Source organism: Acyrthosiphon pisum, chromosome X (genome assembly GCF_005508785.2).
Source record: "Acyrthosiphon pisum isolate AL4f chromosome X, pea_aphid_22Mar2018_4r6ur, whole genome shotgun sequence".
Classification (NCBI taxonomy): Eukaryota; Metazoa; Arthropoda; class Insecta; order Hemiptera; family Aphididae; genus Acyrthosiphon; species Acyrthosiphon pisum.
The window spans coordinates 113,198,615-113,211,694 of NC_042493.1; the positions used below are offsets into that span (position 1 = coordinate 113,198,615).

The window sequence follows — 13,080 nt, forward strand, 5'->3', positions numbered from 1 at the left end:
AGTTGTTTTTTAAATTTTACTGAAAATAGATACATTTTATAGAAAAATGTATGCGTATAATAAATATTAGAAAATAATTTACAAATACATTTTAGTGGAACCATAAAAAAAAAGTAAATAGCAATAAGTAAATGTATTTAAGTATTTAATGAATTTAAGTGGCCAACCCCCCACCCGGTGTAAACAAATCTTCCGGTTAAGAAACCATCACAAAACATGCCTCGGAATCGGATTAATTTTATGGATAAACGACTGGAACTTGGAAACGGAATCAAATTGGGATCTTGGAATGTAAGAACCTTGAACAAACCAGGAGCGCTGCAATGTGTCCTGAATGTGGCAGAGGCATACGAAATACAAATATTAGCACTCCAAGAAATTAGATGGCTAAACAAGGGGTCCCTAAAAAAGGAGAACTTGACCCTTTTCTATAGTAGCTTAGAAAACAAAAAACACGAAAACGGCGTTGGGATTATGATTCACGATAGTATACTACCGCAAGTAAAAATCTTTAAAGCAATTAACAATAGACTATGTTGCATCATTTTAAAAGGAAGAATATTCAACATTGGAATTATATGCTGCTATGGACCAACTGAGGATGGACAGGATGAAAAGAAAGAGGAATTTATGGAAGAACTCGACAGAGCATATGATGATATTCCGAGACACTGCATAAAGGTGCTACTAGGTGACTTTAATGCCAAAATAGGAAGAGAAGGGACATATAAACCTACCATAGGCTCTGAAAGCCTCCACCACATCAATAACGACAATGGAACTAGGCTAATAAATATGGCAATCGCGAAAGATCTGATTATCAGCAGTACATACTTCCCCCGAAAAGACATACACAAACAAACATGGATATCTCCAGATGGACACACCAAAAATCAAATAAACTATGTATTAATAGATAAAAAACACAAAGGATGCATTAATAACGTAAGGAGCTATAGAGGCGCAGATGCCGACTCTGACCATTATCTATTAATAATACAGTTCAAGCTAAAACTATCATGTAGATGGAGGAGAAAAAACACGGAAACTAAACGATTCGACATAGGAAAACTCAAAAACAAAGAAGTAGCCAAAAAATACGAACATTTAATTCAGAGCAAATTAGCACAAAACACAGGCATACATGGGGAAAATGAGGTTGAAAACCAATGGAGTAGAGTAACACAAGCAATAAAGGAATGCGCCACAGACATGGTCGGATGGACAGAGAAAACAATGAGAAAAGACTGGTTTATGACAAATGCCGAGAATCAATAGCGAAAAGAACTAAATTAAGATACAAAATGATACAAAATAATTCAGAGGAAAATAGGAAAGAATATGAACAGGGAAGAAAAGAAACTCATGCAATCCTTAGAAGAGAAAAAAGACTATATATGAAAGAGTTAATTACAACTGTAGAAGAGAATAGAAAAAATCCGAAACTGTTTTTTGATAGAAGTGGAAGGATTAAACAAGGATTTAAACCACAGACAAATATGATGATAAATGATAACAAAGAACTAGTAACTGACAAAAAAGATATAGCAGAGATGTTTAAAACCCACTTTGAGAACCTCCTGAATAGACCCGAAAATATATCAGATGAGAGAGAAGACATTATGATTACTGTAGAACCCAATATAGTAGAACCCACTAGAGAAGAAATAGCAAAGATAATAAACTCACTTAAAAACAATAAATCACCGGGAGAAGACCAGATAACAGCAGAGCTATTGAAACATGGAGGAAAACAAATAGTGGATGATGTGCACAAGGTAATTATAGAAATCTGGAAAATAGAAACCATGCCAGAGGAATGGAACACATCAATCCTTTGCCCAATATACAAAAAAGGAGACTCAATGTTACCCGAGAACTACAGAGGGAAATCTCTACTACACACAGGCTACAAAATATTAACATCGCTCATAATGGAATGATTAAACCCTTATGTAACAGACATAGTAGGAGATTACCAATGCGGATTCAGTAAGGGTAAATCGACCATAGACCAAATACACACAATTAGACAAATAGCAGAAAAACATTATGAGTATAATAAAGATCTGCATTTAGTATTTGTAGATTTTAAACAAGCGTACGACTCAGTAAGCAGGAATAAACTATGGAAAACAATGGAAACCTTCGGAATACCCCAAAAGTACATAGCTCCAGTCAAAATGTGCAATATTAATACCAAGTACCAACCTTAAGGTACGATGCTGGCAAGAAACGTCAACGCAATTTAAAGTACAGACCGGCCTCCGCCAGGGGGATGCACTATCTCCAATGCTATTCAACATAGCCCTGGAGAAAGTGATAAGGGATATGTCAGAAGATCGAAAAATGAACCTCGGGGATCTGAATGTTCTATTGGCATATGCTGATGACATAGTCATAATGGGAAACTCAAGAGATGATGTTATACAAACCACTCGAAAACTTCTGTAGACGAGCAAGAGGATGGGATTAGAGGTGAACCAACAGAAAACCAAATATATGTGTATGTCACGAACAGATACAGATAACTCAGATCTAGAAGTAGATAATCTTACCTTCGAAAAAGTTAATCAATTCATATACCTCGGGGTAAATGTGAACAGTACAAATATGATGCATGAGGAAATTAAAAATCAAGTAAATTATCAAGTGCTAACAAGTGTTATTTTAGTTTATTAAAACTACTTAAATCAAAGCATCTTTCTTATGAATCAAAGAAAATCCTATACACCAGTTACATTAGACTGATCTTAACATATGGATTAGAGACATGGTCAACCACCAAAGGAAACCACCAGAGCCTAATTACATTTGAAAGAAAAATACTAAGAAAAATGTATGGTCCTCTATATAACAGAGAAACAGAGCAATTTGAAAGAAGACATAATAATGAGTTACGGGAGCTATACGGAAGACCAAACATTCTGTCATATACAAGGAGCAAAAGGCTCGAATGGTTAGGACATGTATGGAGGGTGGATGGCGGAATTATTAAACAAGCTCTAATGGCCGAAATGACAGGTAAAAGACCTCTGGGCAGACCCAGAACAAGGTGGAAGGACTCAGTTGTGAAGGATCTAAGAGTACTTCAAGAAAGGGATCAGTTAGACATAGCGTACAATTGGGAAGAATGGAACAAGTTTGTGATGGCAGCGTTGGACCTCAATGGTCCCTTAAGCTGTTTATGATGATGATGATATGTTATTATGTATATTGAATATTAATCCGTTAGAGCGCACCACTTGCACCAATCTTGTATCTTTATTTCCCGTGACTTTGAGTTATATTTTGCGATTTTCGTATAGCTACTGACCTTTCCCTAATCTTGCTAAATATCTGTGTTGAATTTCAAGTAATTCGGACGAGTAGTTTTCAAGATTATATATATATATAATTGGTTGCCATGTTAATAGGAGACACACACGGGCGGAAATCTCAAAATAATACATAGCTGGTTGCTATGGTAATATGGACACACGCACACACAGACATACATTCATATTTTTATATAATATTGATATATAAGAAAAGAAAAAAATGTATTATTTTTTTTCATTTTTAATTATTTGAATATGTATATTTGCTTATAAATTTAATTAGGTATGTTTCTACATTGTATAATATGAATTTTGCCGGGTTGCCAAAAAACTGTACAGGAAGGCTAACTGTGGTAATTTATTTTTTCTGCTGTGCATTTTGCTGTTTTGTGAGCACGACGGTAATGTGGTGCGTTATCCGTAATTACCTGCAGAGATTGCGTATCGATAACGCACCGGCACTGTCAACTGTATAAACAGTTGTAGTTCGACCGCCGACGTGCTCGCCGAAAAGAGACGTGTTTTTGAAACACGATATTACAAAATAAATATTCTTTTCTGTGTACCAAAACTTTGTTTCAATTCTATTATCTGGCGACTGATCCTTAGAAATACCCAAAATTACAATATTTCAACACACGGTGGGAATTGAAACTTTTATATGTTTATGAATGGTTGCCTTCGGTTGCAATTATATAATATGTGAATTATTTAACAAATCTATGTAAAATTACGTCAGTTTGTCAATAAAAATAAATAAAATAACCCCCAAAATATTTTAATATATAAATATTAAATACTCCTAAAAATCCGGGATGATCAACTATGACTATTATTACAATATTAGGTACACCGTACAGTGTATACATTTTTTTTTTACTACAAAGCTGTAATAATATAGTGTATATTTTATCTCACTCCTCACTGTGTCTGAAATCTGCCACAGGAAGATTGCCTACCTGATAATATACTGTTTGCATAACCATAATCGAAACTAATGGAGATTTTGTTTCCATACCTATGCAGAGCGAATGATACTCAAAAGGAGTAAATTAATCACAATTTTTTTCACGGGCAACGCTGGGTTATTCAGCTAGTATGAATATAATTTTGTATATAATATTCTAATAAATGTATTATAATATATATTTTTGTAGCAACCTTTAGTAAGTATATTTATGTTTATTGTCATATTTTTACTTTCCCTTGACATGGAATGGCCAGATGACAAATTAAAAATTATTGGTAAATTAAATTCTGTATTGAAGGGACGGGTATTTGAAAATTTGTATTGAAAAGTTGAATGTGTTATAACACTGCTAACGAATGACGAATGCAGCTTCACATTTTTTCCTAATACCTAATATTACAAACGTATAAATTATGTGAATGTTTTTCTAAAGAAAACACATTTTCATCATTTCTTATAACTATTTATTATAGGTTCCTTCAGAATAATGTTATCTTTCTATCTTGTATTAATAATGGGGTCTAAACTATTCGTTCTTGTCCACAAGCACCTTAAATTTCAGTTGTACATGTCCACATATCGTTTTGACTTTTTCAAGGATGACGTTTTCATTTATTAATTAGATTTATTATATGTACCATAATATTAGAATAATAAATTAATTATTTAAGATTAGAGTAACATTTTATAAAAGTCTGATATTTTTTTTTTACCCACAAAATCTAAATTAATCTTTAATCATAGTGTAATCCATTGTACACTATTCTAACCAATTAAACATTATCATTTGCAGGTGCGAAAATATACGGTATGTATTATTAAATAATTATTAATATTTAATAGGTACATATGAATATTATATTGCTTGTAATCGGATTTTTAAATATTTGAGGTTTTGATGAAGTTTATTCGAATTAATTTTTAAACAGATGGGTATAAAAAAAATTATGACTGCAATTTCGATATTAAATAATGCACTAAGTTAAGAGGAACCTTATTGTGCTACATAATATTGTATTTTTTTCACCGAATATAATTGTTTTTATACCTACCTACATACATTTAAAAAAAAAATGAGAATATCTAAAAATAACACAAAAATCAGGGGTTTTCCTTTAATTCTTTTACATCCTGAATATTTTGAAAAGTTCTCAGAATTTACTTGATTTACGTCACAAAAAAACCAACTTGATCCTATTTTCTATTATAGAAACTAAAATTAAACTTGAAGATCGAGCCATTTTATAGTAGAATAGAAATAAAAGACAGATGATAGATAAAAGGTTCACAATCAACGTTAGTTTTAACTTTGTTCCATTTCTCATTTGATTCATGAATATTTTTTTAATTTAATTAAAAATTGTAAGATTTATTGTTGATTTATTTTTTATTTAACATTTTAAATTTGTATTTAACTTTTTTCCCGACTAAAAAGCTTTTTAAATATAACATATTTATAGCAATTTTATTATCATTGAATACTTATCAACAACATAAATTTCCTTTAAGATTATTTCGATTATGCATTAGAGCTATATATAATATATCAGTTTTACTTTTCTTACATATTATTAACAGTTTCTTATTGATCTTTCAGCTAAACTATTAGATTGAGCCTAATTAGGACTCGAAGTAACATGCTCTATATCCCATTCAGACATAAATTTCTCAAATTGCAATGAGCTAACAGGGGACATTATCAGACACTATTAACGATGGTATTCCAAATCTATCAAACATTTATTTTAGATGTTGAATGACAGAAATACTTGTGAAACCTGATGTTAGATGCATAATTTCTATAAATTTGGAATAATAGTCCACCACTAATATATATATCTTATTATCAAAGTAAAATACATCATTTCCTAATTTAAACCAAGGTATTTGAGGTATATCATGTGGTGTTAAAGGTTCTTTAGAATTATTATTTCTGTATTTCATGCATGCCTCACAATTTTCAACAGTATTTTTTGTATCAGAATTTATGTTAGGCCAAAATATTAAATCTTTTATTTACACCTTTCAATCCCCACGTGACCTTCATGAACTATTTTTAACATTTCTTCTCTTAAATTTGTAGGTATAAGTAAACTTTTATTTTTAAATATCAAGTTATTTATTACACATAAATCTTCTTTAAAAAAGTCTAGTATGGTTTAAGTATTTCTTCAATTGAATTTTTATTGTCTGGCTACCCACTTTGTATGATTTCTATTAGTTTTTTACATACCAAATCACTTAGTGTTTCTTTTTTTATCAAATCTAATTTATTTTTTGAAATTGCTTAATTCTGGATTAAATTTTGAACATGTAATATTATATCATCTTCAATTTCATCGATTTCAGTTATCTTTAGTGCTGCTCTAGATAAAGTATCAGCAATTATTAGTAATTTACCAGGGATAAATATTACTTTCATATCATAAGATTGTAATTTAAGCTCATGCGTTGGAGACGGACAGGAACAGAATGAAGAGGTTTTGTAAATAGTGTGACTAGTGGCTTATGGTCAGTTTGCACAGTAATTGTTTGACTATACAAATATTGGTGAAATTTAGTGCAACGAAACATTATCGCATATAATTCTTTCTGTATTTGAGCAAAATTTTGTTGACTTTCAGTTAATGATTTTAAAGCTGTTTGGAAAGCACAAGGTTTATCATCTTGTAGAAAAACTGCACCTACAGAATTTTGTGAAGCATCAACCGATAACGTTACTGGTTTTGAACAGTTTAAATAACTTAAAACAGGAAATGTTGATATTAATTTTTTTTAAATGACAAAATTTTTTTTCATAATTTTCATCCCATTGCCACAGTGAATTTTTTTTAGTAAATCGCGTAAAATACTTGATTCTGCAGTTAAATTAGGTATGTATACACCTAGGTAATTAATCGTGTCTCGAAACCTTTGTAAATCCTTTACACATTTTGGTGAAGATAAATTGATTATAGCTTTGACTTTTTCATCATCTGGCTTAACACCATTTTTATTAAAAATATGTCCCAAAAATTGTACCTCTTGGACTCCTATGTGACATTTTTTTTTATTAAATTTAATATTAATTTAACGGGCTCTTTCAAATACCTTTTTTAAGATAAGATAATGTTGTTCTTTATTTTTAGCATATATAATAAGATCATCAACATATAGAAATACATCATCAATATCAGAAAAATGTTCAGTCATCACTCAATGAAAAACTTCTGATGCACAATTTAATCCATAGGAAAGTCTAATAAATTTGTATCTTCCAAAGGGTGTGTTAAATGTACATAGACTAGCACTTTCCTCATCAAGGGGTACCATCCAAAAACCAGAACTAGCATCTAGAGTGGCAAAATGAACCATTTTGTCTAGATTTAACATTTTCAAAACTAGGAAGTGGATATTGTGAACGCCTTATTCAGATTTCTTGGATCTAAACATATACGAAGCTTATTATTTTTCTTCATTACAATAACTATAGAATTTACCCAAGAAGTTGGAATATTGACTTTTTCTATTACTTTCATTTTAACCATTTCATTCAATTCAGACATTAATTTATCATACATTTTAAATGGAACTCTTCTAGGAGAATCTATCTTTGGTTCAATATTAGTGCCTATATGAATATGATAAGTGATTGGTAAACTTCCTAGACCTTCAAATAAATATTCACACTCATCTAAAATATAAATCTATTTATCATTATTTATGACATCAATTCTACAGACTAAATTGAGATTGTAACATGCTTCTTGGATTTTACTTAATTCCATTAAGTAAAATTGTTGTTTATAAAAGTGCTTTTACCTAGAGTGGATATCTTCTTAGAGTTAAAAGTCATTAGTTTTACATTAGATTGTTTTTTAATACTACTGACTAATTTTGACAATACTACTGATTAATTTTTTTTTAAATTTCAATTGACATTATATTAGCTTGTGCACCTGTATCTAACTGACAATTCACATCCTTATTATTTATTTGTAAGATAACTTTCCAAACATAATTTTTATTATTATCATGTATAGAACCAATAAAAAGTAAATTATCATTATTAACATTTTTTTTAACAAGTGTCAACCATCTTTGTTCTACAAAATTTGGCAAAATGATTAAACAGGTTACATTTATGAAATTTAATACCTTTGACAGAACATGTAAATTTATGACTTTGACCAGAACGACTACATGTTTGACTAAAATTACTATTATTACCATACGTTGTCCTAGAACCTTCATTTCTGATTTTTGACAACTGACTTGACTGCGATGACTCACGTCTTTGAATGTTCTTGTCTGATGACATTGATTGATGATTCTTATGACCATGCAATCCTCGATGGTGACCTTGACTTTTGAATTTTTCCTTTAATTGGACTCTTAGTACTTCTTTGACTGTTTCTTTACTTCCATCCATGACATCCATTTGCTTAATCCTTTGTTGTGACAGTGTCATGGATGAAGTAATTTACAATGCTTTTTGCAATGAAGATCATCTTCTTTTAACAGACATTGTTTAATATTAAGATTATTTTTACTAAGACCACAAATTAACATACCTTTTATTAGACTTTCTCGTAAAGACTCAAATTCACATGACATAATTTTATTTGTTAAATCTGCTATGTATTCATTGATACATTCATTAGGTAAAAGGTACCGAGTAAAAAATGTATGGCGTTCCACTGTGACATTCTTACGTGGAATAAAATATTCATAGAATCTGAATATTAGACTGTCCAATGTCATCTCTTTTATGTTAACATTAAACGAATTATACATTTTTAAAGCAGCTTTACCAATAAAATGTAAAAATATTGATATTTTTCTTAATTCGGGCTGACTATCATAAACACTCCCTATCAAATAAATGTCGAACTCTTGCAGCCAATCCGACCAACTTTGACATAAATTTCCTTCTAAGGATAGTTGACTTACATTACCAATAAGACCTGACGACATCGTGAATGTGTTCATGGACTTTTGAGCATCAGCGCACGTGGATTGTTGCGGCTCGTTCATTGATTCATCATATTGTGATCCAGAATTATCTACTTGATCTTTCTGTCTTCGACCCATAATTAATAAACACCTGACACAATTTTTATGTTAAGACTTCATTAATATATTTACTATTTCAATATTAAACACAAAACTTTATTTATTATTACATAATGACAAAAGAACATTAATTGCACTCTTAGGCAGAGAGTCTAGAAGTGACCAGTAACAACAACAGTGACATAGTGATATAAATTATTACAGTGTTACCATCTTATTACAACAACTCTTTTGACGCTATACTAGTCTTGGTGCTTCCATTCCCCATTCAGTGAATTTACTTGAACCCAGTTTCGTGGTGATTACATGTGAACATTTCCCCTCACTTTGAAATATGATACTTAAATAAGTTGTTCAAGTGAGGAATGACTGAATCAGTCGACTTACGTTATTTGATTTAAGTCACTACACTCAGAATCTAAAAGAATTAAGAAAGTACAACTGGTATTATAGTTTTAATTTAAAAAGTATCCTGTTTTTATATAATTTGGATGACAATTATTGTGAAAATACATTATTTTATATAATATAGTATGGGTACCATATTATAATATAATGCTATACATTATTAGATAAGTTCGTAAAACAATTAATGATCGTATATACATGGCATTTTGAATGAATGTATATATTTTTATATTCTTAACATTATAAGATGTTCAAAATATTTTGACTTGTTTGAAGTGGTTTAAGAACATTTTCAGATATCAATATTTTTCTAGAATGTCAATTAAACTTTATTTGTAGGGTCAAAAATCTTGAAAATTGAATACAAGGCGAATAATATATTGTTATAATGATAATGAAAAAGTATTAAAAATACATTGTCACAATTTTTTTTTTTTATAAGCATTTAAAGTAAAGCTTGTATAGCTAAAGTTTGACAATTTAAAACAAGATCCCACGTAAATTGGTAAATAATTTACTTTAGTCACAATAATATCATCAAATTCTTTTTGTTATATCATAGGCTGACTGACCATTTTCGCTCAGAACAGTTTTTCTTATACATAGATATTATTTCATTGAATTTAAATTTAATACCATCCGTTATAGTGACCCATTTGTAACCTACTGTACAGCAGAGCAGACACCCACTTGCCCACCTTTTTTACTCTTTAATTTCCAATTGTGAAAAAATAACATGGCCCCATATTTTGTATTCATTTGAAATAAGCTTTGAATCAAACTCTATAATTTAAAATTTAAACAACCGCTATTATAGCGATTAAAAATGCAGATTATGAATGATGACTTATGAATTATGATGATAACTTGAAAACTTGTTAAACTTTCAGCATATTTGAATAAATTTACATTTTTATTTTTAAAATGAATGTCCCTGTATTGAAATGTTTAATTAAGTTTTATATAATGATTATTAGTAACTTTTTGTATATTATTTTAATTTATTTTAGAGAATATGAGTACGTATATTTTTGTTTTTTTTATTTTATTCTGTTTGAGTTTTCAAGATAATAATATAATGGTATAATATTAATTATTTCGTATGTTAGCCTGAATGTCAATCTGTAGATAAATTAGACATTGAAGATCAGAAACATTAGAATACAATATGCCATTTGTTAAGTCTTAAATTAAGAGATACTGATTTAAAAATGTTACGTTAAAAATTAATATTTCCATAATAGAATAGAACCTTAGGTGGGTTCTGACGGTTCTGTAAATTATAAATTAAATACCTTTCAAATGTGAAGCACACGAATAAATAAGTATATATTTGTTTAAATATCCATACTGTATTAATATGAACATAGTACGTGCCCATAAGCTATAGTAGCTAATACATTATATGATTCGGGCAGTCAATATTGATAACATCAGAATTCATACATTTACATTTTCGGAAGAGAAAATCTATGCATATTAAATCCAAATACCATTTAGTCACTGATCACTGTAACTCAAAAACTACGCAACGTGCGAACTTGATAAAATACATTTTCATTTTCAGAAGAGAAAATATGAATACCATTTTTTATTTAATATTCTAACTGTATTATAATATATATTTTTTATAGCGACCTTTGGTAAGTATATTTTGTGTTTATTGTCATATATATAGTTTCCCTTCTCGTAGAATGGCCAGATGACAAATTTTTTTTTTTCTTTTGTTAACTTATATCCTGCATTGAAGGGATCTGTATTAAAAAATGTTTGTTGAATAGTTGAATGTGTGGTATATAACACTGTTAACGAATCAAAATGAATATTTTCACAATAGAATAGAACATTAGGTGGGTTCTGACGGTTTTGTACATTATAAATTAAATACCTTTCAAATGTGAAGCAAACAAAATAATAAGTATATAATAGTTTAAATATTTCCTAATATGCACATATCTATAGTCCTTAATAGGTACATAATATTACACGGGCAGGCAATATTGATAACATAAGAATTCATAGTTTTGAAATGACGAATGACGTATTCGAATTTTTGCCATATAACTATTACAAACGAATAATTTATGTGAATGTTTTTTTCAAAATAAAACACATTTTCATAATTCCATATAACTAGTTGCTATAGGTTCCTTCAGAATAATATTCTCTTTCTATCTTGTGTTCATTATGGTGTCTATAATATTCGTTCTTGTCCATAATCAGTAAAATGAATTAATTATTATAGACTAGAGTCACATTATATAAAAATCTGTTAAATTTCCCCCCCCCCCCCCCACAAAATCTAAATTAATATTTAATCTTGGTCATATATATATATATATGCCTATCATAGTGTAATCTGGGGTACACTATTCTAATAAATTAAACATTATCATTTGCAGTAGAAAATACAGGTAGTACGCATTATTTAATAATTTTTAATACAGTAGAACTTCGATTAACCGTCACTCGATTAACCGTCACTCTCTGTTATCCGTCATCGGTCACCGCCGAAAAAAATATAATTATCTTCAAAATAATCAAAAAAACAAACTAAAATGACAGATTTTTTTATAATATGTGTGGTATGTTACAATGTAAGTATTTTTTTTTTTAAGTACACACGTAAAATATGATAAATATATACAGTGGTCGCCGCTTATAATGATCACATCCGTCCGAGAGTATTTTGATCACTTTAACCGGAAATCACTATAAGCGGCGACTCAAAAAATATCGAAAAAATAACTTTAAATACATATTTTATTTTGTACAAAACATTAAAACGACTGTGCAAAATATCAAATTATATTTCGTCATCAAAGGCACAAATAGCGTTTGAGATTTGGAGGGGCTAATAGGGCTAATAAGGCTAATGGGGCCTTACTTTAATAATATTGAATAAGCTTAAAACAAAATGTAGGAAATGTTTGGGAAGGCTATGGACATTTTTGGCCCTAAAGCCCCCCCCCCTATTTGCGCCTATGTTCGTCATCATTCATTACTTGAAAAACTGGTAAGTTCTTATCCAGCCACTCATTTAAGGTTAAATTCAAACATATACGATATTACGATATGAAGTACACTCATTACGTGGGTCACAATGCATTGGATGAGATTAGGACGGCCGTTCGTAATCGTTTTTCCTCCTTTGTGTACATAAAAATAGGTAATTTTATTATAAATTTAGTATTTCTGACATGATTATTTCTGATCACTATAACCGAAAACCTGATCACAGTACGCGGCGAAAAATGCACTGAAGACGGCTGTTTGTTCCGTTCCTGACATTTTTAATCAATAAAAGTGGCTGATTCTTATAACCAG

At 29.9% G+C, this 13,080-nt stretch overlaps 1 protein-coding gene and 1 long non-coding RNA gene across 2 annotated transcripts; both read left to right on the plus strand.

Moving 5' to 3' along the window:
- Nucleotides 1-216: 216 nt before the first annotated feature.
- Nucleotides 217-1,278, plus strand: LOC103309421 (craniofacial development protein 2-like). The gene has a single exon (XM_008184794.1). The coding sequence runs from the start codon at nt 217-219 to the stop codon at nt 1,276-1,278; it is 1,062 nt and encodes a 353-aa protein (XP_008183016.1).
- A 2,259-nt stretch (nt 1,279-3,537) lies between these two features.
- On the plus strand, nt 3,538-12,257 carry LOC115034806. The gene is made up of 4 exons (XR_003840086.1): nt 3,538-5,098; nt 10,764-10,772; nt 11,388-11,396; nt 12,156-12,257. It is a non-coding gene; the product is annotated as an uncharacterized LOC115034806 (long non-coding RNA).
- The last annotated feature ends 823 nt before the right edge of the window (nt 12,258-13,080 follow it).

Bases quoted from the DNA above. Each gene is read 5' to 3' on its own strand.
- LOC103309421 (XM_008184794.1), top strand. From the start codon at position 217: ATGCCTCGGAATCGGATTAATTTTATGGATAAACGACTGGAACTTGGA.